Source organism: Aulonocara sp. 'chitande type north' Nkhata Bay, linkage group LG12, assembly GCF_057382095.1.
Source record: "Aulonocara sp. 'chitande type north' Nkhata Bay isolate Kocher_YH1m ecotype deep benthic linkage group LG12, A_spYH_male_GT1.1, whole genome shotgun sequence".
Classification (NCBI taxonomy): domain Eukaryota; kingdom Metazoa; phylum Chordata; class Actinopteri; order Cichliformes; family Cichlidae; genus Aulonocara; species Aulonocara sp. 'chitande type north' Nkhata Bay.
This window is the reverse complement of record NC_141355.1, coordinates 20,073,049-20,099,534: the sequence shown is the minus strand read 5'-3', so window position 1 is coordinate 20,099,534 and position 26,486 is coordinate 20,073,049. Positions and strand designations below refer to the sequence as shown.

At 41.5% G+C, this 26,486-nt stretch overlaps 5 protein-coding genes across 9 annotated transcripts in view; 1 reads left to right on the top strand and 4 right to left on the bottom strand.

Moving 5' to 3' along the window:
- The first annotated feature begins 140 nt into the window (after nt 1–140).
- f2r (coagulation factor II (thrombin) receptor) lies at nt 141–4,483 on the top strand. The gene is made up of 2 exons (XM_086314103.1): nt 141–297; nt 1,357–4,483. The coding sequence occupies exons 1-2, from the start codon at nt 231–233 to the stop codon at nt 2,556–2,558; spliced, it is 1,269 nt and encodes a 422-aa protein (XP_086170229.1). The 5' UTR covers nt 141–230; the 3' UTR covers nt 2,559–4,483.
- LOC147317292 (uncharacterized) lies at nt 2,862–4,507 on the bottom strand. The gene is made up of 6 exons (XM_086314106.1): nt 4,248–4,507; nt 3,991–4,136; nt 3,799–3,860; nt 3,604–3,714; nt 3,429–3,530; nt 2,862–3,210 (listed from the first exon to the last, which is right to left on the bottom strand). The coding sequence occupies exons 1-6, from the start codon at nt 4,356–4,358 to the stop codon at nt 3,173–3,175; spliced, it is 570 nt and encodes a 189-aa protein (XP_086170232.1). The 5' UTR covers nt 4,359–4,507; the 3' UTR covers nt 2,862–3,172.
- A 401-nt stretch (nt 4,508–4,908) lies between these two features.
- Nucleotides 4,909–8,228, bottom strand: LOC147317291 (uncharacterized). The gene is made up of 6 exons (XM_086314105.1): nt 8,037–8,228; nt 5,961–6,103; nt 5,804–5,871; nt 5,556–5,684; nt 5,339–5,434; nt 4,909–5,253 (listed from the first exon to the last, which is right to left on the bottom strand). The coding sequence occupies exons 1-6, from the start codon at nt 8,145–8,147 to the stop codon at nt 5,165–5,167; spliced, it is 636 nt and encodes a 211-aa protein (XP_086170231.1). The 5' UTR covers nt 8,148–8,228; the 3' UTR covers nt 4,909–5,164.
- Nucleotides 8,229–12,813: 4,585 nt separating this feature from the next.
- On the bottom strand, nt 12,814–14,758 carry LOC147317290 (uncharacterized). The gene is made up of 6 exons (XM_086314097.1): nt 14,584–14,758; nt 14,094–14,236; nt 13,738–13,802; nt 13,514–13,648; nt 13,267–13,365; nt 12,814–13,176 (listed from the first exon to the last, which is right to left on the bottom strand). Exons 1-6 carry the CDS (start codon nt 14,686–14,688, stop codon nt 13,121–13,123), a joined length of 603 nt encoding a protein of 200 aa, XP_086170223.1. The 5' UTR covers nt 14,689–14,758; the 3' UTR covers nt 12,814–13,120.
- Nucleotides 14,759–14,911: 153 nt separating this feature from the next.
- The window catches only part of ssbp2a (single stranded DNA binding protein 2a), a 61,460-nt gene continuing 49,885 nt past the window's right edge, over nt 14,912–26,486 (bottom strand). Inside the window, exons 5-19 of one of the 5 annotated variants that reach the window (XR_015131827.1) lie at nt 23,677–23,766; nt 22,234–22,293; nt 22,061–22,127; nt 21,093–21,163; nt 20,913–20,980; nt 20,424–20,472; nt 20,309–20,344; nt 20,163–20,217; nt 19,987–20,057; nt 19,825–19,903; nt 19,643–19,671; nt 19,457–19,555; nt 18,679–18,842; nt 18,486–18,589; nt 15,684–18,297 (exon numbers count right to left, since the gene is read on the bottom strand). Coding sequence is in view for 1 of the 5 variants with exons in the window: in XM_086314096.1 (XP_086170222.1) it covers nt 18,813–18,842; nt 19,457–19,555; nt 19,643–19,671; nt 19,825–19,903; nt 19,987–20,057; nt 20,163–20,217; nt 20,309–20,344; nt 20,424–20,472; nt 20,913–20,980; nt 21,093–21,163; nt 22,061–22,127; nt 22,234–22,293; nt 23,677–23,766 (804 nt within the window). In the remaining 4 variants the exon portion in view is untranslated. The other 4 variants (XR_015131826.1, XR_015131825.1, XR_015131824.1 and 1 more) reach the window with 4 other exon arrangements.

Genomic DNA, 26,486 nt, shown 5'->3' with positions numbered 1-26,486 from the left:
CCTTTGGTCTGGCAACCTTTGACCCTGTTGGAAAAACCTACTTGGGCTTTCATTTGGCTTGAAGATCCACGCCGCTGTGACATTACTCATGGTTTTTGTTAAATGATAGGAAATGTTCAGCTGGAGAGGAGGTGGAGTTTCCTGCCTTTAATAACAGCACTTTCAGCAGCTCTTCAGCAAACATAATTTCCACTCTCCTGCTAAATATTTGGAGGATTTACAGTAAAGCCATGCATCACCTCTTAATTTGCTTGTTTGTATTTTCTGTTCAAAGCTCTGCGCTCCCATCTGGAAATGGTAAGTAATTTTCCTAAGACTTTAAGATGATGATGATGTCTACAGTTTGCCTTGTACTCTCTTGGCGCTCGAGTAAACTTTACGTATTTGTATCTCCCCCAGAAACACATGCAGGATCGGTTTAAACATTTACTTTTAACTAGATCACTGCGCAGGAAGGAGTGAATGAATATATTTATTCTTAGAGCAATTTAACTAGGAAAAAAAACATCCAACATGTCATCTGACAAATATACAATCGGAATTAAATACTGGCCCTGAATGTTTGTGGTAAATTACTTTAACCCTTAGAGGCTGCTAAAAAATTTAAAGAAAACGCCCATACACTAAAGCAACAACAAAGCTCAACAATGTTCTGTGAATAAATAAATAGGTAAGATAATATAGTGACATTTGATTCTCTTTGCACTTCAAGAGACTCGGTGATGTCACTTCCTTGGTGCTCATGTCAAAAACATTTTATTTTGTAGCAGGTAAATTGTATAGCGTTACTGGGTTCAAAGCAAACTGGAGGATGTGTAAATATTGGTACTTCATAGAATAAATTTATTTATAGTTAAAAATAATGTGCGTATAATTGTATTTTGGCACTAAAAGTTGAGTTATAGTTACATTTTCTATACATTTAAAATCAATTAAATTGTAGTAATGGTCAGTGGGGACACGGAAACGTGTGATCTCTACTGGTTAGTCAACTAATTAATACAAAAAAGTTTTAATTTTATTTATTTATTTGCAGTATTTTATGAGAAAACACTTGTTTGTTTGTTTTTAATGAAAATGCATTCATGTATTTTGAGTTAACCTTTGGGTAAGAATCACACTCATGATATGGATGCATGTAATAAATGTATTGGAGAGTTTATTTTACTTAACCGGACTTTCTAAAATAATATCGGGGCATTAGGACGAGCTTGAACCTGACAGATGCATTTAACAATCTGATCAGATAAAAAAAAATCTGCTTTTCCAAACTGCTCCTAGTGTAAATGTTTTTAGAGTGTTGTGCATCCCTTTGGCGTAACCACATTTCTGCTTCATTTCCCTGTTTCTTTTAAGGCTCCACTCCCTTTTTGCGGACTTTTTCTGGCCACTTTGTAATGGTTGGAGATGATGCAGCAGACTACCTAGACCTGTCACTCTTAGATGATGAAGGCTCAGGATCGACGGAGTCCAGAAAAGTACACCCCCCTCACCCCCATCATCCCCGGAAGCACTATTATGTCTCGGAGGAGACCAAAGCATTTCTCGAGGGTGGCTTGGCCACACGTTTCATCCCCGCCGTTTACATCTTCGTCTTCATCATCAGCGTGCCCCTTAACCTTCTTGCCACGGTGATGTTCGTGCGCCAAATCCGTCCCAAGAAGCCGGCGGTGATCTACATGCTCAACCTGGCCTGTGCTGACCTGCTGTTCGGGCTGCTCCTTCCCTTTAAGATCGCCTACCATTATCACGGCAACAACTGGATCTACGGATCCTTCATGTGCAGAGCCGTCACTGCTGCCTTCCACTGTAACATGTACTGCTCCGTCCTGCTTGTGATGTGCATCAGCATTGACCGTTTCCTGGCTGTGGTTTACCCCATGAACTCGCTCATGTGGCGCAGCCCTCAGACGGCTTCAGCTGTGTGCGCGGCTATGTGGCTCTTATCCCTGGGAGGAGTGTGCCCCCTGCTGATCTCAGAACAGACCTTACATGTATCGTCGCTGGGCATCACCACATGTCATGATGTGCAGGACGTAGGAAAACTACAGTCTTACTATCTTTACTTCTTCCCCATCTACTCCTCTGTGTTCTTCTTCATCCCTTTCATATTCACAGTTGTCTGCTACGTACGCATCATTCAGGCTCTGGCTGAAGCCAACGTGGAGAACCGCTCCAAGAAGACTCGCGCTGTGGTGATGGCTGTGGTTGTCCTGCTGGTGTTTGTGGTCTGTTTCACCCCCACCAACATCATCCTCATGGTTCACTACGTTCAACTGGCGCACAAGGCTAGCAACAGTTCTTACCAGGCATACCTGCTCTCCATGTGCATAGGAAGCTTCAGCTGCTGTCTGGATCCGGTCCTCTATTACTTCGGGTCCTCTCAGTGCCAGAAGCAGGTGGTGACTCTGCTCAGATGCAGGCGACCGGGACAGAGAGGGATCGGCTCACACACAAGCAGCACAAGAACCAGCAAGTTGACAGAGAGCAGCAGATCGTGCAAAATGGAGAGCGTTCAGACTGAAATGGGGAGCCATTACAGCAGGCTGATGGCTTAAGACACGAGGACTGAAAAACTGTTCGGCTCTCAGCCATATCCACACTTTAACAGATTACTTCTGTGTTTGCTCGAACTGTTTGTTATCAAGAAGCGCATGAGGTGGATTAGATGAAATATGAAACTTGATGTGGTGCCGACTTTAGACCCCAGTGGTAGTGCTGGGTTTATTTGTATCAGAACAAGCACATTGGTAGCATCAGTGTGTACATGCAAGCAGTTATCTTCTGTTATTTTATAGTCATAAAATGTAATCACCACTTTGACAGTGTGGAATATATTGGATTCATTCCACAATAAGAAAAAGATTTTAACAATACCTTTTTATTTTATATTCAACACATCTGTGTTTCCAGTGAATAATGGGTATGACAGTTAGTGCACTGTTAATAAAAACAGTTTTAATAACTGTGTTATGATATGACAAAAACAGCTGTCGATGTGGTTTTCCCAACACGATGCCGTTACAGTGAGTAAATATTTAAAGGAGATTAAATCATTTATAACTTTGCGTCCTGGCATTCATGACGTCAGAGCATACAGACGGCACATACGACGACACTGTATGTATTTTCTTTTAATGCATGCAGCTTTGTGGATCTCGTTGCCTCCTCTTTATTCCTGCGTGCTCTCCTTGTCATCAGGGCACAGCTCTGCAGGAAAAAGAGAAACAAAATGTGACCGTTTCCCTGAGCAGGATGGAGAACGGTGGCCTCATTTCCTCACCATGTGCATTGTATTTTATGGATTCGATCCAAAAATAATGAAGACCTAAAAACTATTGCACTTAAATATGACATTTCGCAGGGCAGAATCTCCACCCTGTGGGAGTTAAAACTCTGTCGTTGGAGGTTTTTGGATAGCTGCTGACCTGTTTTGCCATCATAGCTGTGGTAGTCATCTGGGAAGTTCAAGCAGCCAACTTGATTTTTGAAAATTTCCACATGTTTTGGATCAATTTTTCCTGTCCTCGCTGCAAGCAAAGAGAGAATGTCAACATCCAGGTTGCAGCCCTGACTTGATGTGCTGAGAAGTGCAGGACTCACTGAACTGCAGGATGTATCTGCCAGTGACGTCCCCATTTCGGAAGGTGTCGGTCCACAGGAGGCAGTCAGAGCAAGTCTGCAGGATGTGCCCTTTGTGGTCTGACAGATTTTCTTTCAAAGTACAGTGTTGGGTTATTTTACGAGAAATCTATTGTCTGTTGTGAAGACAAATTCATCAATCTGTAGCTCACTCACTGCGAAATGTGGTAGCAATCCCTGAGATGGTTGCATTTACCTCCCCCGTGATGCACCGGTTACTGAGAAACAACAAGGCATGGCAGAATCTGGCTTTCACAACTAAATTTAAATGTTTCGCTTTTAATACTGAATTGCATTAAATACATAAGTCTGTTTAACATATTGAAATAACATAATCACCAAACTCACAAGCAGTGATCTCCCCATCGCAAAGTCACAGTCTGATCGCTGGAAGTCGGGGACAAGTCTATCCAGGAGCTTTTCAGAGACTCCAGTGCTTTGTGGTACTGTTTGGGGTCGCCAGCTCCCATCACATAAATCCATTTTCCAAACACCTTGATGCACAAAAAAAATAAAAATAAAATAAGGTCCTTACATGTTTTAAAAAAACTCCAGCATCATTGTTGTAAATACGACAGAGAAAGCAAACACACTAGGTGACTTACCTGTTTGGGGTCCTCTGGCATAAAAGGCTTTACGAGCTCCTTACAGTCAGGTGCAGATGCAGCAGCCAGTGCAATGAGAGACAACAGGAATACAACAACAGGCAGAGCCATGGTCAGCCACAGGGATGTTTGCCGAACTTGTAACAGAAAACGTCTAACTCTGATTCATTTTCCCTCCGGGCTTCACACAAAAAGTTGTTTCTGTGTGAGTGCTAATCCTGAAGGAGGGGGAGGAGGGGAGGAGAGGGTCTGGGGGTGGAGGGGCTTTCTGCAGGCCCAAATGCACCAGAGAAGGTTTCCTAATGACCATGCATGCAGTTTTCTTCTTCTTTCCCCCCTCTTTTTCTTCTCAGCACTGAAAGGCGAGCTCAATAGCCCTCTGTTGCCCACGCCACTGCTCCTGAATGAACTCAGGCGAAGTGCCACATCTTGTCTTGGGCTGTTGAAATCTTTCAAAAAGGACCTGGAGCAGCTTTTCTGCAGCAGAATGAAGGATGTTTCCCTGTGGGGGGCGTTCTGGACTCTGTGTGGTGACGGTTTAAGAGTTTAACATCTTTTCTCTTCCCTCTAACACTGATGTTATTCAGTAACAGTCTTTGTTGATGCTTTGGGGAACAGCAGTGTGATGGTGATCAGAAAATAAATGACTAGAACACAGACGGAGAAGTTAGAGCCCTTTTTATTTGCCGCGCACAACCAGTGGGAACTAGATTCGTACAAATACCACTAAAAGGATTTAAACTGGGCATTTAGACTTGATTTTTCTTAGCTCGAAAGACAACATAGTGTATTAAAAAGTTATTATGCAGCACAACATTGTATGGCAGCACATATAGATCACACTACAGCACTATTTAGTACATTTAAAGGAAGATTTATCTGGGTGTTTACAGAGCTGTGGCCCTCTTTGCTCTACTTTACTGCACATTAGGCTCTATCTCAGGTTGCTCTTTCTCTGTATTCTTGACGCCAGTTGACGTGGTCGCCCTGCCATCAGGACAAAGATCTGAAGGAAGAGGAAATCACAAAATGAGAATAGTGTTTGTGATGGTCACACTGGATGCTGGAAACACGCCTAAATGGTGGCTGACCTTTGCTTGTAAAGTGGTACTCTGAAGGGAATTTAAGACATTCTGCCTGGTTCTTGAAGGTCTCCAACTCAGAACCCTCCAGAGCGCCGGTCCGTGCTTTTCAAGAAAGAAAGAAGAGGACGGGAAAAGAAAGGTGGTTATTTAAAGCAGTATGTGCTAAATATTAAGCTGTGTGTTGCTGCTAAAATACGAGATGAAGGTTTGAAAAACGACTTACTGAACAGGAAGAAGTATCGCCCCTTTGACTTGCCGTCAGGGAGAAGAGTGGTGTCTTCAGACAGGAGGCAGTTGCTGCAGGTCTCATAGTACTTCCCGTCATGATAGGAAGTGTGACCATTGATGTTATCTGTGGAAAAAAAAAAAAACTAAACATAACTCTGACTGTAACCCCCAGCGATTAAAAGAAATGAAACCTGCGGCACACATCACCAACTCAGTGAGTCAGAGCAAAAATACCACACATACAGGTGGTGTGACTTGTCATTCCTGAGATGGTGGCGTTCGCTATGCCCTGAAGACATTTATTTTCATTCCTGTGTTGAGATAACAACAACAACACTTTACTATACACTCTCAACTGGACCGCATCAGTATGTTCACACATGAAACACACGACACTCACAGGCGGTCAGCCCAGTAGATGGTGATGACTCCGCTCTCCGAGGACGCTGACACATCCAACCAGGAGCTGTTCACTGACAATATGTCGTCCTTCAGGCCCGGATCGTCCCAGGATGCCACGTGAAGCACCCACTTCCCATAAATCTTCCGGCACACAGAGAGAAAAATAAAATGCAAATGACTCTCATGACTGTTTCTGTTAGATGTGACCAGACTTTATTTCTCAGCAGAATAAAACTTTCTCTCATAGCCTGGTTAGAGAAAAAGCGTTGTGAAAATGTATTACATTATTGTTTTACTCTGCTGTGACTACAGACATGGCATTTGGCTTCCCCAAAAACATGGATTAACCCAGAGGTAGGTGAGTCCCTTTCCCTAAGTTAAAAATAAATAATCATACAATTTTACTTTGCAGCTCTTCTAAATCATAATTTTTCTGCTTTATAATCAGTGAAAACTACTGTGTTGGAATCTAGTAGGGGACACATTAATGTAGCTTACATGCAAGATTCAGTAGAAGTGCTCGATGCACATGGACGCAAGCTTCCAGCTATTACTGACCAGCTGAAACTTTCTTTGGTTTTTAAAAACTCCAAGGAACATTTGCTTTATGCTGTTGCAACAGTAAACAGACCGTGCAGTTTCTCGGGGAACTGCAGTGGGATGGTTGCTAAAAAAATGAAAAATGTCCCATGCTGTACTCCAACCGACGGCCTTCAGCACACAAAAGACAGACAAGGAAGCAGTAACTGTGCCACTAAGAGACCTTGTCTAAATCTACTTAAAAAGTGAGTGAGATTAAAATCAGTATTAAAATTATCTGTAAAACATTTCAACCTGCAACCTCATTACATACAGCAAATAGCTTGCTGCTGTAGGGTGAACACACATGTTTGACGCTGTAAATAGTAAATTGTAAAAATGTGTTTACAGAGAAGCAGAGAAAGAGAAAAAAATGTCCCATGCTGACATGAACTGATGACCTTCAGCATACGAGGGAGAGGCCAGCAAAGTGATAAGTATGCCACTGAGGACAAGCAAGCAGGACCGTGCCAACCAATCAACAAATGATATTCGAATGAGTGAGGGTGTGAAATGAGAGCAGTGACCCCGTCTCTCTGTCTATCACAAAATGACGTATATAAAATGGGAAACAAAAGTGGTATTCATCTGTTTAAAAAACTGTTAGCATCCCAAGACATGGCTCTACCTATCTATGGATTTTGGTGTGTGTAGACCTTAAAGTGAGGTCAGGGGAGCGAGTTAAAAAAGCTTGGGGGGATTTTTGTCCAAAACTGGTTGGAGATAATAAAGAGGGAGTGAACGGGAGTTCAAAATGCCATTCCTCTGAAACAAACGGCTCCGGTTCAAGAAGTATGCATGTGTGGGAAGGGCTTCTTGAAAAGAAGACAAGCGTAGCTGTTTTGAAGATAAAAGGATGGCTGAAGGGTGAAAATGATGGTCACAGCGACAGGTTAAACCGAAAATTTTCAGGCGAGCTTTGATGCTTTTCGCACTCTGACCTACTTAGTTTTCACTGTTGCTCTGCAATACACATGAATGGGGGAGGGATTTGAGAGATATCTTTGTGACATCTTTGAAAAATAATTTAAAGACCTTAGAAGTTACTGTGGAAAAATGCGATATTGTTTTTGGCACATTCGTGATATTCATCGTGGTGTGACAACGACGTCTGAATGGGCAAATGACGTGAAAGAAAATGGGTCCAGAGGAAGGAGAGTGACAGCAGAAAAGTGAGAGAGTGCTGCCTCTCCATTCAAAGTCAATGGGACTTTATTAATAGAAAAAGTGGAATATTTCAGAAACTGCATGAAAATTTTGAAATCTGAATAGAAACACGCAGGACACGAGTAAGCCCGTCGTTTTGGCGTATGAACAGTGTGTCTACGGCAAATGATGTGCGACTAGTTCGCGGATGAAGAATAATAAGAATAACATATACTGGGATCTTTACTTTGCAACAATCCCACCAATAACACAAGATTCAGCTATTCAGTTCACATTAATATGCATCACTGTTATGACTGCTTCATAACAAATGGTTGCTCATACTCACGGGGCTGTGGCTGTCCAGCACCAGAGGCTTGACCAGCTCTTTACAGTCCGGTTTAGATGCGACGGCCAGGGAGGCGAGAGCCAGCAGAACTATAACCTGCTGTGCAGCCATGGTCCAGACAGCAGGCGGCCAGGGAGCAACACTAACCTCAGGGACCCCACTGCCAGCTAGAGCCTCCTCAAAGGGAACTGAGGGACATGTTTTGTAACAGTGGGCTGGGCCACACACACACACACACACACACACACACACACACACACACACACACACACACACACACACACACACACACACACACACACACCAAGCTGTGCACCCATCACTCCACAGGACATTATGTTGACTTATACTAATTTCATGCAGACTTATGCCGAACCAAGCCATAATAACACTTACTGTAAACTAATATATGTTGTGAGGAAATGCTTTCTGTCACCATGACGTGACTTTATAATCACATTAATAATTCTCCCTCTCTTTTCCTTCCTCTGGTTTCAGGAGGAGTCTTTCACTTGATGCATCCAGTCAGTTGGGCTTGTGTCCCATTTATCTTGTTATATAACAGCCAGCTGGCAAAGTCTGAATAGGACCTCCATCCCCTCCATCTTTCAGTATGCGAGCACCTCCTTGCACAGCCTCTCTCACACTAAACAAGGCATGAAAATAAAAAGAAAGACACACACACAAACACTCATCTGTTTTTTTAACATGTGCAATGTCTTTGTGACAGGGGATTTTTAGTGTAGCTCTCCCCAAATTTGGTTGAATTCCAAGCAGAGATACACTGAGCCCCTTCACTGTAGTCCTGACAAATGAGCCCCTTTGGAATGACCTCTGACCTCAGTGGGGTCCTCTATTCATGTCAGAGGGATAAAACACAGCCAAACTATTGACTAGCATGGATTTTAACTGTGGGTGGACGTGCCAATCCTTTTTCTCCTTGATATCAAATATTTAGCTAATAAATGCATTAATATTCTCTACTTCATACCTCACATTTCATAAAAGACTATTCCTGCACAAAGGACACATTAGTAGTTCAGAAACACTTATAATAACCACCATACAAATTTCTCCTTCTTTTTTCCAGCTGCTGTGGCATTTTCTCCCTTGTTGTGGTAACTAACTTTGCTTATTTACAGATTAACCTTTACAACCTATTCTAGTTAAATTTGACCTTGTTTGACATTTTTCATCAGTAAAAAAACCCCTAAATGTCATTCTTTTATCCTGACATTTGATGGCTTTTCCTTCTGAGTGAAGGAAAATACAAACAATTTAAAATACAAATACAATTTTTTTGTATCCATTCAGATACAAAAAATCAAGAAAAATTATGCTTTTAGGGAATCTTGAAACTGTATATGCCACGTCTGTGTGTATTTTTAATCGGACAGTGGTGACACTGAGTTCAAGGAAGACCTCAACACTGCCATGAGAAATGAACTCAAAGGACTTTCTTCCTATAACTCTCATTCACACAATACGTCTCTCTATCCATAACCTAACATTCACATACTCAGAAGACAGAGTTCAGTATCTTGTTCAAGAATGCTTTAATGTCCAGACCAGAGAAGCCAGTGATCGAACCACTGACCTTCTGATGGGTAGATGCTCAACCTCCTGAGGCAGAGCCGCCCAAACATGAGAACAGTCTGCGTTCTCAAATCTCTGAGCGCAGTTTCCTGCAGGGACAGACACACGCTGGTCTTTGAAGGATTATGAGAGAACCTCCATCCCATCATCTTCCACTCATCTAATTCTGGGTTGCAGAGGGGCTGGAGCCTATCCCAGCTATCACAGTACACCCTGGACAGGTCACTTATCAGTCGCAGGGCCTTAGTTAAAGTGTGACTTGTAGTTAAATGCTCTTTGAGTGGTACAACTAAAAAAAGGACTACATGAATATGAGTACATTTCAATTGCACCTGCAATGTAACAAAATAAAAACCAATTAGAATAGCTCTGAATGCACATAATAGTTTGCAATATGCAAGATTTGAGTTCTACGTGTTAATTAATGTTGATATTTATAGATGGTAGTTAAGAGGATTTTTAAGTATTTTTAAAGATATAGCAGAGTGGACAGTGTTTAATGCCTGTAATGGTTATACATGATTATATATGATAAATCCCAACAGCTCTAGTTCTACATTCAATACAATATAATTCAGTCATTATAGCTTTTTGTTTTCATGTCTTGGGTAACACGGAACATGATAGTATGTAAAAACAGAGGGTTTTCTCCAAAAACAAGAGTTGTACATGTCAGGGGTTGTGTAGCGGAGAGGAATGTGAGGCTCCTAACGTAGACATGCAGGGGCAGGTGGTGGTGAACAAAAATCGAGCCATTTATTCAGGCTGAAAATAACATGACATCAAAGAAACACACATAAAATACAAAAGGGGACTGAAAAGATAAACGTCCTGGAACCTAAACTGGGAATCAACACTAGGGCCAGGGGGCACAGGAGCTGGGAGACACAAAACTTGAAATGCTGGAAAGGATGAAGGGAGACTGAGACAATATATACATAGGGGGGTTGTTAGGGGAAGTGGAGACACATGGGTTAAAATACACTGCTGAACTGACTCTAATGAGACAAGGAAGCTAAACTTAAGACAACCTCCTGAAATAAACCATGAAAAATAACTAGACACAGCAGCGAAGGGGCGCAGAGAATGACAGAAACTTAGCACAGGTTACACAGACAAGACAGGATAAACTCCAGTACTACATACACAATACTCACGACTATAACCATGGACAGAACTAGAGAATAAAAACTAGTAGGACTCAAAATAAAAGGTTACTATAAATAACAAACTCAACCTACAAGAGATGTAATATAAGTTCTAGATAATACATGTAAAATGTATACTTAAGAATCAGTCTGGAGATATTTAAACAGAACTCGAAATCTGACAAACACAGAAAAATCTACTGTGAAGTCGAGGCACTCTACCTGTTTCCCAAATACAGCAAGGTTACCAGATACCATACCACTTTTTTAAGCACTTTTAAAAAGAACAACAGGGCTGAAAAAATAAAATCACCCATATAAAATAAATCATTAACATCAACAGAATATTCAGGTTTTTATGTTTGAGTTTACAGACAAGCAGCCACAGAATGACAGACTTCGAGAGATTTATACAGCTTCACAGTTCTGACAGTCGTTGCAGAAACAAACATTTCTACTGAAAGTGACTTGGGTTAGGTTTAAAATCACATTGTCAAAATATATCTCTGCTGAGGACACTGTCCCGTTTCTGTGATTAATCACACTCAGTATTAATCCGATATTCTTTATCTGCTTATTGGTGCGGCCCTCCACAACAGTACTGGTTTCTCTTCTCATGTGACCCCTTGGGAAAACGAATGGCTGACCCCTGCACCCCCCCCCCCCCCCCCCCGTCTAGATCAGAAAACAGAGTGAGCAGCAAAGTCAGACAATAATGAAGAGGCATGATGAGAAGTCAAACGACGGCCAGCTCCATACCAGGACTGCTGAGCTCCTGTGGGGAGGCAGGGATGACTTCAGTGGAGGTTACATAAGAGAGGGGGTGGGCAGAGGGGCTGGTTGGACTATGTAATAGGATTGTGTAAGGCTGGTTTCAAAAGAGATAATGCTTCATTTGGTGTTTGTTGGTGATGCGTGTATGCGCGTGCTAAATGGTAAATATTAAAGGTTAGGTTTACTAAGTGGGCTAAGTGGGGAAAATTAGCATAAGGCTGCAATCACAAATATGGTAGATCATTTTCAAAACTTGCCACTTCTTGTTTCTCAGAAATAGCATTTCAATTCAGACCAAGGAGATGCAGCTGAAGGAGAATCCATACATTCATCCAGCTTATCCCAGCTGTCACAGGGCAAGAGGCAGGGTACACCCAGGACAGGTCGCCAGTCTGTAGCAGGGCTTGAAGGAGAATCAGTATTTGATTTTGTTGTTGTTTTAAAAAAGGCTAACTTTTCAGTTAGGAATTGCTGGCTGGGGTCGCTGTTCCTTGGATGAATCTCTCAGGTGGAGTGCAACATGCATCCAGACAAGGCCTGCTGTATCAGCATGATGTGCGTTTAACAGGTATAATGTGCAGAAGAACATAAAACAGTATTCACCTTCAGAAAGGCGTTTACTATCTTTACCACATACTCATCACTTGTTTATTTTTTTGGCTAACCACCACACTGCAGTATGGTGTGATGGTGATTATCACTGTTGCCTCACAGCAAGAAGATCCTGGGGTTGACTCCACCATCTGGCCAAGGCCTTTCTGTGTGTTGTTGTTATCTTTGTTTGCGTGGGTTCTTTGCAGGTACTCTCGGTTCCTCCCACAGTCCAGAGACATGTAGTTAGTGGGGTTAGGTTAATGCGAATGTGAGTGCAAATAGCTGTCTGTCTCTGTGTTAGCCCTGCTACAGACTGGTGACCTGTCCAGGGTGTAACCTGCCTCTTGCCCTATGGCAGCTGGGACAGACTCCAGCCCCCCTGCAACTTTGGTAAGGATAACCAGAAGAGAATCAATTTTTCTTTTTTTTTTGCATGCTGATAGGTGGTTAATATCACGTACTGTAAAATCCACACACCAATTTAAAACTCCACAGACAGTGCAAAACTGTCAGGATGGGACATAAAGGCCAATGATGGAAAAATATAGGAAGGGAGGGGCTTTGAAGGAAAAAAGCCCAAGTTTTAGTTATAAATTCGCAGGAAAGACTTGCCAAAGTTTGACCAATAGACCGGATTTACACGAAACAGAAGAAAGCAAACACAGTTTCTTTCTGTAAATCTTTATGTGAATACAAGACAAATCAGAAATCACAGTTTACTGCATCTTCTAGTAAATGTAAAATCAGTCTTGCACCTATTCATACACAAACAAAAAAAACCCAGCCAGAGTTAACACTGTTACAAACTCCTTGTCCTGGACTGAACCCACCGCAAGATGAAAGAGCGCTTTCTCCACATCTGTCAGCACATCTGTGATACACATCTGAATACACACTTCAAACACTTGAGTAATTTCAGGTTACAGGATAGATCTGAGAGATCGAGTGAAAGGAGCTTAAATGTGTTTTTCTCTATTGTTCTTCCCGTCTTGCATCTGTTACAGCTTCACTTTCATATGGACACAGATCTGAAACAAAGGAAGGAAATCAAACTGATGAGTCACTGTTTACATTAGATGTACTGCTTACTGTTTGCGTGGATGGTGAACGCATCTCACCTGTAGTGTTTGCAAAGTATAAATCTAGTGTGAAGTTGAGGCACTCAGCCTGTTTCTTGAGGACTTCGAGATGAGAGGCCTCCAGTGTCCCAGTCTTTGCTGGAGGTAGGGGATGGCAGTGTTAACATTATTTTCAACAGAGTGGCAAAAACAATAAAAAAAAAAAAACAGTTTGAAACTAATTATTAACATTACAGAGTCCTAAAAGTTGGACACATATGGACACAGACAGGCAAATGCAACTCACTGAAGATCCTGAAGCCTCTGCTTTTTGTGGTTTCGCCGCCGACCTCTGACACCAAGTGGTCTGTCCAAAGCATGCAGTCGGGGCAAGTGGCCAGATGCTTGCCAATATGCTCATGAGTGGTGGAGTTATAGTAATCTGTAAGATACAAATTAGATGGTTGCCATGTTGTTTTACATCACAGTGACTATTTGATAATGTGAGTATAACAACATGTGATCTCTTACACGTGTCTGTGGAAGAGTTTCCTAAGAAGGTGGCATTGACACTTCCATGATAACATTTTCCATCCCTGTTAAGGAGCAGGAAAAAAATATAAGCACATGAAAAAACAAAGAAAAAAGTCAAGAGGTCAAATTACGTAACTCATTTGATGCCTCAAAGCAGGGGTGTCAAACTCATCTCATTACAAAACTGTAAACCTTGTTAAAAGCCCCAAATTTATGCCCTCCTTCTCATCTTCCTAAATTGTCCACTGGACTGGATTTGAGCCTTTGCTAGGCCGATTCTGGCCCACGGGCCTTATGTTTAACACCCCTGCCTTGAAGGTAGTACAAATCATTTAGAAAATATTGACAATTACGCTTTGTGTCCGAAGCGACTGAGCATGTCTTCACTGTCAGGTATGGGAGTCTGTTCGACCCAGAAGCTGTGCAGAGTTTTAAGCTCTTTTAATTGCTCTTTGCTGTCTGATGTTCCAGCGTAAAATATCCATTTTCCCCAAAGCTAGAGAAAGAAAAAAGAAAAAGTAAATTCAACTTTCAAAGAGATTCACAGCAGGTTCTAAAGAACCAGCATTTCTATTGAAAACAGAAAGGAGTTTACCATCTTTACCACATGCATAAACATGATCATCACTTGTTTCTGTGATCATATATAATAATAAGTTTATACATGCAAAATCACCAGTGGGACCTTTTTAACCATCCAAGGTCAAGTCTGTTTTGTTTTTTTGTTGTTTTTTTTTTGCTAGAGCTAGGAGCATCAGCGATGATGATTCAGCCCTCAGGGATTTAAAACAATTTAAACTCAGATCTGCTTCATGGTGAATGTCTCTGCTGAGGACACTGTACCTTGCTATGATCCTCCACAGGCTTAATGAGTTCTTCGCAGCCTGGATCAGACGCACCAGAGAGCGAGAAGAGAGCCAGCAAAGCCAGGGAACAATGAAGGAACATGACGACAAGTCAAATGACAGGCAGCTGTATACTACTGCAAGACCACAACAGCTGGACTCTTATAGGGAAGGTGCAGCGGGGAAGTTATATAAGACAGGAGGTGGTCTTTAATGGGATTGTGCAATATTGGTACAGATAAGGATAAAGCTTTAATTTTTTTTTATCTGTGGTGTGCGCGCGTTTGCAGAATAACAAAATGGAAAACAGCAAACAACATGAATGTGCTGCATTCCTGCAAAAGCTTCTCACAGACATGTGAAACAGATATTCTCTTTATCCGTCAAGTATGAAGTGAGCAGCAGCAAAAGTATTTGACAGATTTGGGTAGGGTGGCACAGAAATAAACTATTTCACAATCACCATCTGTTGCAGCCTGGAATTGCCAGTTATTGCAGAACACTGGAAACTTACTGGAATTTCCAGGGTAGCGTCAGCCAAAACACAGAAAGTACAAATAAAGCAGATTCCTGAAAAACAAAAGCAAGCATAGCGTGTCCTTTTGTAGATTTCAGTTAATATAGGAGACAAGAAAAACCCTTTTCCAACATTATTTAACCCAACTGCAGTATTAATGAAATTAGTTTGTTGACTTGTCTTTAGCAGACCTACTGCTGAATGTCGCAGGTTCATTAGTGAATAGCTTTATGAGTCTCATCAGCTTTGTCTTTACCAAAGCTCCCAGTCATCACCTGGATGACCTACAGAGACATACTTTAGACCAGGTAGTAACACAGAGTGCGACAGTCAAACGCTTAACTACCTGTCTCACATTGAACTCCCTGCAAGATAAAAAAAAAAAAAGAGCACCAACACATCAGCGATACAGAGTTCCCTCATATCAAAGAAAGCACATCTGAATACAAATGTGACTCATGGAGCCAGTTGATGTCTCTGGTTAGACTTGAGCGATACAGCAGGTGATAACAGTGTTTTATTGCTTTTTCCCTTTACATCTCCGGCACTTTCCTTCTCATTGGGACACAGATCTGAAACAGAGGAAGGAAATCAAACTAATGAGTCTCAGAACAAACACGGCTTAAAGTCAAGTTTATGAACGTCAATATAGAGATAAATATTCTTAGATTGGGGGGAGGTATGGTGAATTTAAGAGACATGATTAGAAACCAGAGGACACTTAACTAGATATTGCAAAAATGACGCAACCCGATTTGCTGAGAATCGGGTCGTCACACCGAATGTGAAAATTGATAAAATATTTTATATTAACTACAGTTTTTATGTATTATCTGCAAACTTTACGGTGATAAACTGGGCCTTGGGGGACACGAATAGGTTGGCGAAGCTTTTGACCGTAACCATCATTGTTAGTGCCCAAGATCAAAGTTGACCTTGACTGAAAAAAAAACAACAAACCCCAAAACATATTGAGTAATACAGCATATGAAAGGCATAGAGCAGGGGTCTCAAACTGCAGTCCTAGAGGGCCGGTGTCCTGAGGTGGCAATTCAGCCATTTGATTCATGTTACAGCTGCTCGTGACATGGTGAAATAAAAGTACTTTTAGAAGTACATTTTTCCAAACACTTACATTTACTTAAATTTACTTGAGTAGGGTCAGGAGTTTTCTCCTCAGCCTGCAGTCAAGTTCTATACTCTTCCTAATGACCTACTAATTTATTCAGGTGTGTTGCAACAGGGACACATGGAAAGGTTTCAGGACACCAGCCCTCGAGGACTGGAGTTTGAGCCCTTGGCATAGAGAGAGCTGTACAACACACTCTTTTTTTTTTTTTTTTCAATACGATGGCCTACGACTTTACAGTGACATCATAACAGGCTGATATCAGCATGATGTAATAAAAACAACATAAGCCATAACAACTTTGATGTTATTACTGTTATAACTAGAGTAACAACATCGAGTTTTAGCATAGCCTCTAGCATAGCCCTTGCTCTTCTGGGGGACTTGCTGTTGTTACTATTATTATTAAAATATGTAGCTATACATGTAAAGCTATCCATCTATCTACCTGTCTATCAAATTTTAAGTACAAAATCCATCCCCAAATGATTGTTTGATAGAAGTTATACAACAGGTTTGGTAAATTTAAGTACAGCTTTAACAAACACAATTGTGATCATATTCATATAATTTCATCAGCAGATACTTTCAAATGCACTCCAAAGTCTGTTCAAAATGAAAAGAGATGACACTTTAAGGTTAGAGAAGCTTTATATCAGCATAGTCAAAACCCATGAAACTTCTCTGTGTATTTACAAAAACATAATACAAGAATAAAAAAGAGAAAATGAACACGTCACAAATGGAGTCCCACATACTGTCACAAAAACAGAAAGAAAAAAAATGATCCAATTTACAAATTGATCTTTATGTACTCCCACTTATGGCTTCAATCTAACACAAAACAAAATAAAACATCTCAGGTCAGCTGTGATGGTGCGCCATCAGTCCATCGTTCCCTTTGCAATAATAATTCTCTCTAGCATTATCTTTAAATAATAATAATAATAATATCAAATACACATACAAGACAGAGGAGCTACATTTGTGAGCTGTACACTTTGCAGTAAGGGAAGGGAAAGGAGAATGTTTGCAGGAATATTCACCCTTTGTACATGATAATAATTCATCTTGGGCAGTGAAAAAGGTTTCAAAGATTATTTAAAAACGAGCTTGTTTTATTTTTCTGTACCAACCAATTGTTCATCATACTAAAAATCACAGTTTTTCCGGATGACAGTTAAGTATGAGTGACCAAAGCTTGCAGTTTATCATCCATACTGCTTACCTCTTATTACTTCTCTTTCTCATTTGAACATTTTTATGTCTAGGATATGGGAGCATGTTTTGTCACCAAGTAAAACAAACAAACAAACAAACTAATGATTTCCTTCATTTCTGTCAAAAACATTTGTTTCGGCCCCACAAAAGCACATAATGGGAAAAACCCACAGGATGAATTGTAGTAAGAGTTCAGGTGAAATAAAAACTTTCAGTCTGTACAGTACTACTGAGTACTACGGATTACTACGGAGTACTAACTTTTGTGCAAACATTCCTCAGCCTTATGCTGACTTCAGTTTAATTACAATTAGCATAGTGACTGATCTTATGTGACTTAAAGTCAGACTATGGAAGTTTTTAAAGACGAATTAGCTCGTTTTCCCTCAGACTAATTGAAAGATGAATCCGTAACTACTAGAATGCATGAATGCTTAGTTCAATACATTCAGGACTTTTGCTTTATCTGTCTTGCTTGGTCTGGTATGACCATTAGCTTTTAGTTGCTAAATGTTAGCTAATGCAATGACCTATCTACAATGCCACTTTGCCGACTTTTGTGTTTAGACATTTCCCATTTCCACCTGTTGCATGTTGGCTGCTGTTAAAGCAGGTTCATAGTCTCACTTTAAGCCTTGAGCGAGGTTTTTTCTTAATGAACATTCGCCTTCAAATTAAATATGAAAACAAATATTGTCAAGTGGGATGAGAAAACCATTGATAGTATAAAACTTTAAATGCAATGTATGCGGTCTTTAGACATTTACATACTCTAAAAAGACTTCTCAAATATCGGCCCAAGGATTGCGATGTCTCTCCACTTCTCTTCTGGTACTGCAAACAGACTAATTAGAAAAAAGAAGACTTGATGACAGCCATTTAGATCAATCAAACAGTGACTTTATATATTTAAACTCACTGGAATTTTAACTTTAGGCTACTGGTATTTTGTTTTTGGGTGCCGAGCTTTGTGATCTGATGCAAAGGCAGGAAAATCTGTCTGTGACCGGACTGTTTGCACTCTCATACACACCGTATGCAAATTTACAGTTCTCCTCTGGGTCAATTTTGTTCCTTTGTACAGTCTCATTGGAGCAGAGGAAGAGCAGATGAAGGTAGCAGAGTCACCACTTAGAACTGGAGAAAAACAGGAGCGTAGAAACATGGACAGAAACCATGGAAGGGTGGGACTTCGGTCAGGGGGGGTAGTAGTAGTAAGATGGCACCTGGGGCTACTGTCCGATTGGGCAGGTGGTGGAGGAAGAGTCACTGGCCTAGATGGCATCATATCATGTCTCACTGCTTTTTGGTGAGCCACACCAGGTTATTGAGCGACAGACCAAACCTGCTTCCAGAGCCCTCACACACTCATCGTCATGTTTGGAGAATACTGCAGAAAAAAGTTAAGCAGAAACATAAAAACGCAACTGTTTATGTGTTTAAGAGAGGAAAGCACATCTCTAGCCATCAGTCTTAATTATGCAACAGTCACACGAAGCATATTAGTGGTTGGAGACCAAAATTGCTAGGACCATATGCGCCAAATGGGACTTTGTTGCCTTTGAAATGATTGCTTTGAAGACAGGGATCAGGTCTGTGAGCACTCACAGTCAGCTGCGAAGCCTCTTTGTTTCACCAGCAAGAATTAGCATCACATTTAAAATCACGGCTGCATCATGGGAACTAAGCTAACTAGCCAGAGATAATGCTGGTGAAAATACACTATGTCCAGTTTAAACAAAGAAAAAGAAGATGGCAATGGCCATAAAGTCGAGGCTTCAGAACAGTAGTCAGCAAACCAGTGGTGGTGTTATCTTTTATATACAGTCTATATATCTTGCAGAGACTAGTAAGACTGATATTATCCGCATGGTAAAAAGTACAGCAAGTAGTATCTTAGCTTAGCATAAAAAATGGGCACGTTTAAGGCAAAGTATTACAGGGAACTCTCAGCAGCAAACACCTCCAGTAATCCCATATATTAAGAAACTAATTTTCACTCACACTTTCGCTCTGAAAAGGGTTGAGGAAGTTTCCTCCCATCTCTCCATCCTCCCGAGGCGTCCCAGGCTGATTACTCATACTTAGGTTACCAGGAGAGTTCTGTTCAAAGACAAATAAAACATATATCACAGTATCTGCTACAAAAATCAGAAGTGTAGTTCAGAGTAGGTGAAAAACTTCTCATACCTTGGGGAGACTGTCCATATCGCCCGACCCTGAAGGAGGGAACACAAATATGAAAATAATGCACATCACCACGATCAAATGAATACTAATTTTTCATGACAAATCAGGGACAAACATAACCAGAGGTTTTTTAGTTTGTTTGTTTTACCCCTGCCGGACACAGAAGCTTCTTGTTTTTGTACCTAAAGAGCCATTCATGTGATGTGGCTCCATCCCGGCCATTCCCCCTAATGGACCATCACTGCCTCCACCCATAGGAAACTTCGGAGAACACACATAGGGCAAGTTAACAGCAGTATTCCTGTTTGACTTGTAACACTAACACAGACCCAATTGCCACTCACATTTGGCCGGCTTCCACCTGGAGGGACTGTGTTTATCATAGTGTACATGTTATCTCCAGAGTTAGTTGAATCTGACACAACACAAAAAGGAAAACGGAAACAGTAAGAAAATTAAAGGTCAGTAGCATGTTTATATATCTACATACACATATACAACTGATACACACAGAGCTTACCTGCTGGACTTGGCATTATTGGTGTTCCAGGTGGCCCTCCTCCCCCCGGAGGTCCCTGAAAAGAGAGTTTTGTTTTCATGACATTCATGCATGATCCTGTGAATTAAAGCCTATTTAGCTAGTTTAAGAGTTTCAAACATACATACCGCATAGCTTCCTGGTGACGCAGAAGAGTATGGGGTCTACAAAGACAAAGAAGTAAACCACTCAAGTCATGAAATGAAAATGAAACTTCTTCAGTATTTTTGTTGCAGGACTTACAGAATTGGAGTTGGGAGGATTTGGCCAGGGTCTACCACCACCAGGTCCCCTAGAAAACACCCATACACTTGAGTTTTTTGCATTTGGCAGGGTCTTTGTTTCCAATTTATTTGGGAAGAGCTGGCAATAACAAGCTCCCCAGATGCCAGAAAAAAAGTAAATGGAAGAAGAAGAAGAAGAAAAAACTAAAGAAGACTAAATAGAGGGAAAGGTTAAGGTTGTGGTTTCATGTTCAGAGCCAAAAGTTAAAAACATGTGGTAAAGCTGTAGGCAAAAGACAGTTAAAGGAAACGGCTGACTATAACAACTCTACTGAGTGATTAAAGATAGCTGACATTTGGAGAAAAATGTGCTGAGTAAGCTTACATTTTTAAAATAGATACACAGACAAGTGTATTTTACTCTTTTATAAGCTCATGTGCTCAGATAGGCCTTATGCTACTCTGTCTATATGTGCGTGTGTTATGGTGTTATTCATATACCACTCACATGCTCATACCAGGCATCCCAGGACCAACCAGAGCATTCAGTGGTGGCCTCATCCCACCTCCATAGTTCTGGGAAAAAACAGAAACCAGAATTCCATTTGGACACGACTACATGAGAGTAACTATCAGAAACAAAACTTACAGCAAGTAGTCCTCAAAGAAAAATCATCTTGACCCAAACCTGGGGTCCTAGTGGGACCATGCCCCTGGGTGGAGTCATCCTCTGCATTGGTCCTCCCATATTTGGATGTCCTGAAGTGTAGGATTTACCAGAATGAGAAAAGGTTCTCTTCAAACATGCATTTTTGTGTTTAACACCTTTTTGTGGCCACTTTGGTAACTCAAACCACAGACGAGGATGCATTTTTAAGGCGACGAGACTTAGATGGCACAAATGCTAAAATTTACAGCTGCTTCAGTGACACCGTTTTCTTGGTCTGATGTTGGTTCGACAGCGGCTGAACACCATCTTCACCCATGCATAATTTAAGTGTTGTCTGGAGCAGTGAGTAGTTTGCGTAAATGGGAGTATGCTTGATTCATAAGAATACCGAACATGCTGGTTTTAATATTAATGATAATAGTATATCAGGGAGAGGCTAACCATGAGTTCATCTTGGTAACAAGCAGCTTTCAACTGGGTTTCACGGTTATCTGAACACTATTAAAAACTCATAAACGTGCCATTCTTCCAGTGCAATGAATAAGGGCGACTGTTTCTTTATATACCGTCTTTGATCAGATATAACAACGCTTTCAATTTTCAGTGTGTTATGTGATTTCTAGAGGGACTCTCCAGAGAATGTATTGTCATAAAACCTTTGTTTCACAATCCCCTCGGGAACCCATTCTGACTTTGGTGATTCCCTTCTCCCAATTATAGTGTCATAATGGGGTTTATTTATTTTGTAATGAAATATCTTGACAGCTACTACGGTAAAATTTGGCTCAGGAATCCATGATCTATAGGTGGAGAGTCCTCTTTTAGTCGTGTTAATACATAAGGGTGCATGTTTTAAGGGCAAAACCTCAATCAGGCTATGATCGCACAGTAAATATTATTTCAAAAGACAAAATCCTGCCTGCCTGCATTATTGTTAAATAAAGTAATTATTGACTATATGTGTGTGTTTCAGTGTGGGCATGCACCTTGCTGTCTTGTGGGATCCATTCCACTTGGTAACATAGGCTGGCTCCCTGGAACTCCTCCAAGACCCTACAGAAAGAAGAGGATCCATCTCCAATGTTATAATCACTGTGATGTTGCTCATTTATACAATTCAGTTACGTCTGCTGCCTGCAGGGGTCAGTCTGGCTCTTACCTGATTCGGTAATCTGAGGGGCGGTCTTGGTCCTCCGGGGTATCGAGGTGACATAAATGGCTAAAAATTAGGCAAATAAAATATTACATGCAGACAAATAAATGGACTGACCACATGTGTAACAAAGATTTAGAGGGTGGCACAGTGGGAACTTCATACGCTCTTCAAAGCAGGGAACCAACCAGAGCTGCTTTTATGTTTTCACTTGAATTCAGGGCTCATTTTCCTTTAACCATACAGCAAACGGAGGAAGCTGACCGCATTTTCACTGGAGTGAATTTATGAGGGGGAGAAAAAAAATGACAGGAAAAAGAAGGATGATAATGATGTCAGTGCGTGTGTTAACTCTGTGGAATTTGGCAGCCTGTATGAGGAGCTCTTTTGCAGCTGTGAGTGGGCTTTCACTTGTCCTCACCACAGACAGTAGCAATGCTGTTGCTATGTCTGCTGAACTGATGCCACCCCGGACAGAAGAGCCACTCTGCAGTGGTGGAGGAGCAATGCAGAAATCTGCCACTAGAGAGCAATGGTCCTCTTAATTTAATCAGAGCCTTCACTTAAATTGCTGTCTTAGTTGTGCTTAAATCAACTGGATGAAGCTACAGCATTTTAGGTTTCTTTAGTGATGGCGTTACTATTTTTTTTACTATTAATTAAAAAATGTAAACAACTAATCATTATCAGCAAATGACGTAACAGAATTTGAATGAATAAAACGAAGCATCATTTGTGACTGACTTTGGAAATAATGTGCAATTTATCACAAAAAAAAAAAAGATAGTGCAGATATTCCGTTATATTTCATACACAAAAAACCAGACAGAAGAGCTGGCAATCAGGTAATTATTATATTTCTTTAACTAAGGTCCTGACAAGACCTTGCCTTCAAAGAGCGACTGATCTTCAGAAGCAGACGGAAAAAGCCGTTCGGACTCACATGTGAGTTTATGAAAGCGGAACTAAGAAATGCCCGGGAAGACTATTGATCTTTGCGTCTAATCCGAGCGCCTGAATTTGACTGATAATGACGTTTAATCGATGTACAACTGGCAGAGGCCTTCACAGATGATCTGGGGCAATGCTGCATGTGTGCGTTTTTGTGTGCCAGAAATTTATCTCTCCTGTCAGATTAGTTGTGTTTGAGATTGTACACATATTCAAAGGTAACGTACGTGAATATACATACAGTTGTTGTTATCTGAGAGTGAGTTCTTGCTCTTAGGGGATTCATTGGATTTCTAGTTAGGATGTTTGCAATGCGCTCTTTCAATTTAAAATGCCTGGAGATGGCTTGTTGCTGTGATTTGGAGCAGTTTCAATACAATGCAATTGAAATGAAGTGAGACTGAATCTGCCAAATATGGGGAAGCTTAAATTTGAGCTGATATTACATCCTCTGGAGTGACAGAAACATGGCCGTTCAGCTCTGCGTTGCATGCATACCTGAAAGAATCCCGGTGGGACTGGCCCTACTGGCATGCCCTCTACTGGGGGAAGGTTACCGAGGACTGGGCTCGGTGCTGCTGCGGCACTCTGAAAGAGACAAATGGCGAAAAAGGGAGACTTCAACTCAGATCTCAGACTTGTCAGAAACAACAAACTCAACACCTCTTTCACCTGTTTCATCAGCTACTCTCCATTTTTCTGCAGAATAAGCAAACAGATATAATAGTTTGGATAATTTCTGTCTTCCTCAAAGCAGGAATTTACTTATCCATGTTGCAAAGATAACACATCCAACACCAAATACCAGATAAGCCTGCTACCACTTATATAAAAGTCATAGTCTGCACTGCGAGGGTCTTTCCCCATCTCTCTCCCTCAGTGGGATATTTCCTGTTTCTGCAGATGCCCTGCCATGCCGGCCCAGGTTTATTTTTATTCAATGCGTTTTTGTTGTGCTTGTCCCAGACGGGTGGCGCTGGATCATTTCAGCACTGCCTCTGTCTGCTTCCTGTCGCATTGTACAACCAAGTTACCACCCAGCACCGGCCTCTTCTTCCTAATCCTCTTTAGGAATACAGAGCAGACAACGCACAGTGTGGGAGAGTGTACGTACATCCATATATTGTACACAATAACGTGTGAACAGTGGGCTCATGAAGCCGGAGTGGCTGCATCTGTGTCAGTATCTGCCCACTCTCTGTTCTATTTTTCTGATCTTCCTTTTCACTTTCTCTCCCCCTCTGAAGGCACTGGAGGGGTGTAAAGAGATCCAGCGAAATTCACCCAACAGTCTCTGAAGTTTCCGCCAGCTGACTTTTTAGGTCAGACAGGAACAAGGTTTAATCAGAGCTGAGATAAAAGCAGACTGACGACACCCCTGTATCCTCCTCTGCTCCACCCCGCCACCCTCTCTGTTCCTTCGCTCTCATATCTCTCGATCGTTAATGTTGAGCAATGTCGAACAGGATGCCGTGCAGTTTTTAGATTCTATATTCTGCTGTAAACATAGGCTGTATTTGTCTCAGCAGATGAACGTACAGATGGACACAGATGGATATTTGCAGCTCCATGGTTCAGTAGCGGGAGGCTGGATTTGGTGTGTGTGTCTGTTTATGTGTGTACAAAATCATGCACTGCATCAAGTGTGTTTTGTTTTTTGGGATTTTTTCTCCCCTTTTATTCCCTCTCCCTCCTCGCACCCTGGATTACCCAGAATGCCTTTCCACCCTGGCAGCCTGGAGGTCTGCTGAGTTTGCCTTCGTGCACCGAGAGAGGGAGGGAAAGAGGAGAAAAGAGGACAAAGCAGAGATTATGAGTGTGTGTGTGCATGTGGCAGTGAGTGTGTGAGCGCACTTAATGTTTGTGGCGGAAAAAGAAGAACGGGAGGAGGGAGGAGGAGGGGATCTACCTGACCTGCTGACAAAGCAGCATTTTCCCCAAACACCCAAACACGGCAACGAGGAGAAATAAAAGCAAAAACAACAAGCCTCAAAAAGCAGGACCAGCTCTCATACATGGAAAACTACAGCAACGCTAAAAGCTCTGGTACTGCTGCCGACGGTTAAGTGCCTTTTGATTACGACAAATCAGGTTGAGTCAAATGACATTAAAATCTGAATGAATCACAGGTTTAACAAAGCCTCTTTAAAAGAAGTGATTTTTTCCCCCCATGTTTGTCTCCATACGTTGATCTCTAGAAGAGTCGCGTGGGTTAAACAGTGTAAAACTGGGATTTGGAAACAGGCGTATTTGCTTTGCCAGTTGTGGCAAGCAGCTTCATGGCCCATTCTCTCATTTTCACAATGGCAAATGAAGCAAATGAGAACAAAAACAAAAACGCTGAGTTGATTCTAAATATTGAAAATGCAGTTTTTAGATTTTTAGGTGAAGGAGTTGAAAACCGCCCAAAATAAACCAACCAGAGAGACAGCAAAAACTTTGAGTGGCCGAACCAACAGTGTGGTAACTTCTTAAACAGAATGAATGCGCTGCTCAGCTCAGCAACACCAAAAGACCTGCAAGACCACAGAGGACAACTGCAGTGGATGATTGCAGAATTCTTTCCTCTGTTATAAAAACCCTTCACAACATTTAACCATTTTAACCTCTGCTACAGTAACACATTCAAGGACATGGGCATATACCCAAGCTCCCTAAAAAGCCATTCGCTGATCCAGAATGCTGCAGCCAGAGTACTGACAGGAACTAGGCACGGAGAGCATATTTCTCTTCACTGGCTCGCTGTTAAATTCAGAACTGAATTAAAAATCCTTCTCCTCACATACTAAATCTTGAATAATCAGGCCCCGATCTTAGCTATAAGACTGCTGGTTTACTTTTAGTTCCTAGATTTGAGAAAGTAGAACTGTTGGTTACACTCAAGAACAAGGAGGTCAGACTGGACTTTGCCAGGAAACATCTAAAAGAGCCGAGAAGAAACAGCTAACGGTAGAGCTGATGTTATGGCATTAGGATATATGGCTGCCAGTGGGACTGCTATAACAGTAGCAGCAGGATAACCTGTGAAGTGTGCAGGCCTGTACTCGCTGCTCAGATTCAGCCAAATGCTGCAAAACCGATCAGACAGTGCTTCACAATGGACAGATAATGACCCACACAAACCAAATCCAAAAGCAAACCAAGAGTTTCTCGAGCAAAGAAACGGGACAGTCTTCAGTGGACACGCCACTCACCTGATCATTATTTCCAGTTACTAAATACAAAACTGAAGGCTGAATCACGTGTGTCCTTCCCTCCTCTGAAAACAGAATCTATAAAATCTGTTCAGTTAAACTGACGGCAAAGCT

Bases quoted from the DNA above. Each gene is read 5' to 3' on its own strand.
- f2r (XM_086314103.1), top strand. From the start codon at position 231: ATGCATCACCTCTTAATTTGCTTGTTTGTATTTTCTGTTCAAAGCTCT. The intron at 298-1,356 runs GTAAGTAATTTT...GTTTCTTTTAAG, and splicing joins TGCGCTCCCATCTGGAAATG to GCTCCACTCCCTTTTTGCGG.
- LOC147317292 (XM_086314106.1), bottom strand. From the start codon at position 4,358: ATGGCTCTGCCTGTTGTTGTATTCCTGTTGTCTCTCATTGCACTGGCT. The intron at 3,531-3,603 runs GTGAGTCCTGCA...CTTTGCTTGCAG, and splicing joins CAGATACATCCTGCAGTTCA to CGAGGACAGGAAAAATTGAT. The intron at 3,211-3,428 runs GTCAGCAGCTAT...TTTTTCCTGCAG, and splicing joins CAGCTATGATGGCAAAACAG to AGCTGTGCCCTGATGACAAG.
- LOC147317291 (XM_086314105.1), bottom strand. From the start codon at position 8,147: ATGGCTGCACAGCAGGTTATAGTTCTGCTGGCTCTCGCCTCCCTGGCC. The intron at 5,435-5,555 runs GTAAGTCGTTTT...TTTCTTGAAAAG, and splicing joins GCGATACTTCTTCCTGTTCA to CACGGACCGGCGCTCTGGAG. The intron at 5,254-5,338 runs GTCAGCCACCAT...CTCTTCCTTCAG, and splicing joins GTACCACTTTACAAGCAAAG to ATCTTTGTCCTGATGGCAGG.
- LOC147317290 (XM_086314097.1), bottom strand. From the start codon at position 14,688: ATGTTCCTTCATTGTTCCCTGGCTTTGCTGGCTCTCTTCTCGCTCTCT. The intron at 14,237-14,583 runs GTACAGTGTCCT...TTCTTTCTCTAG, and splicing joins CTGTGGAGGATCATAGCAAG to CTTTGGGGAAAATGGATATT. The intron at 13,366-13,513 runs GTGAGTTGCATT...CCCTACCTCCAG, and splicing joins CAGAGGCTTCAGGATCTTCA to CAAAGACTGGGACACTGGAG.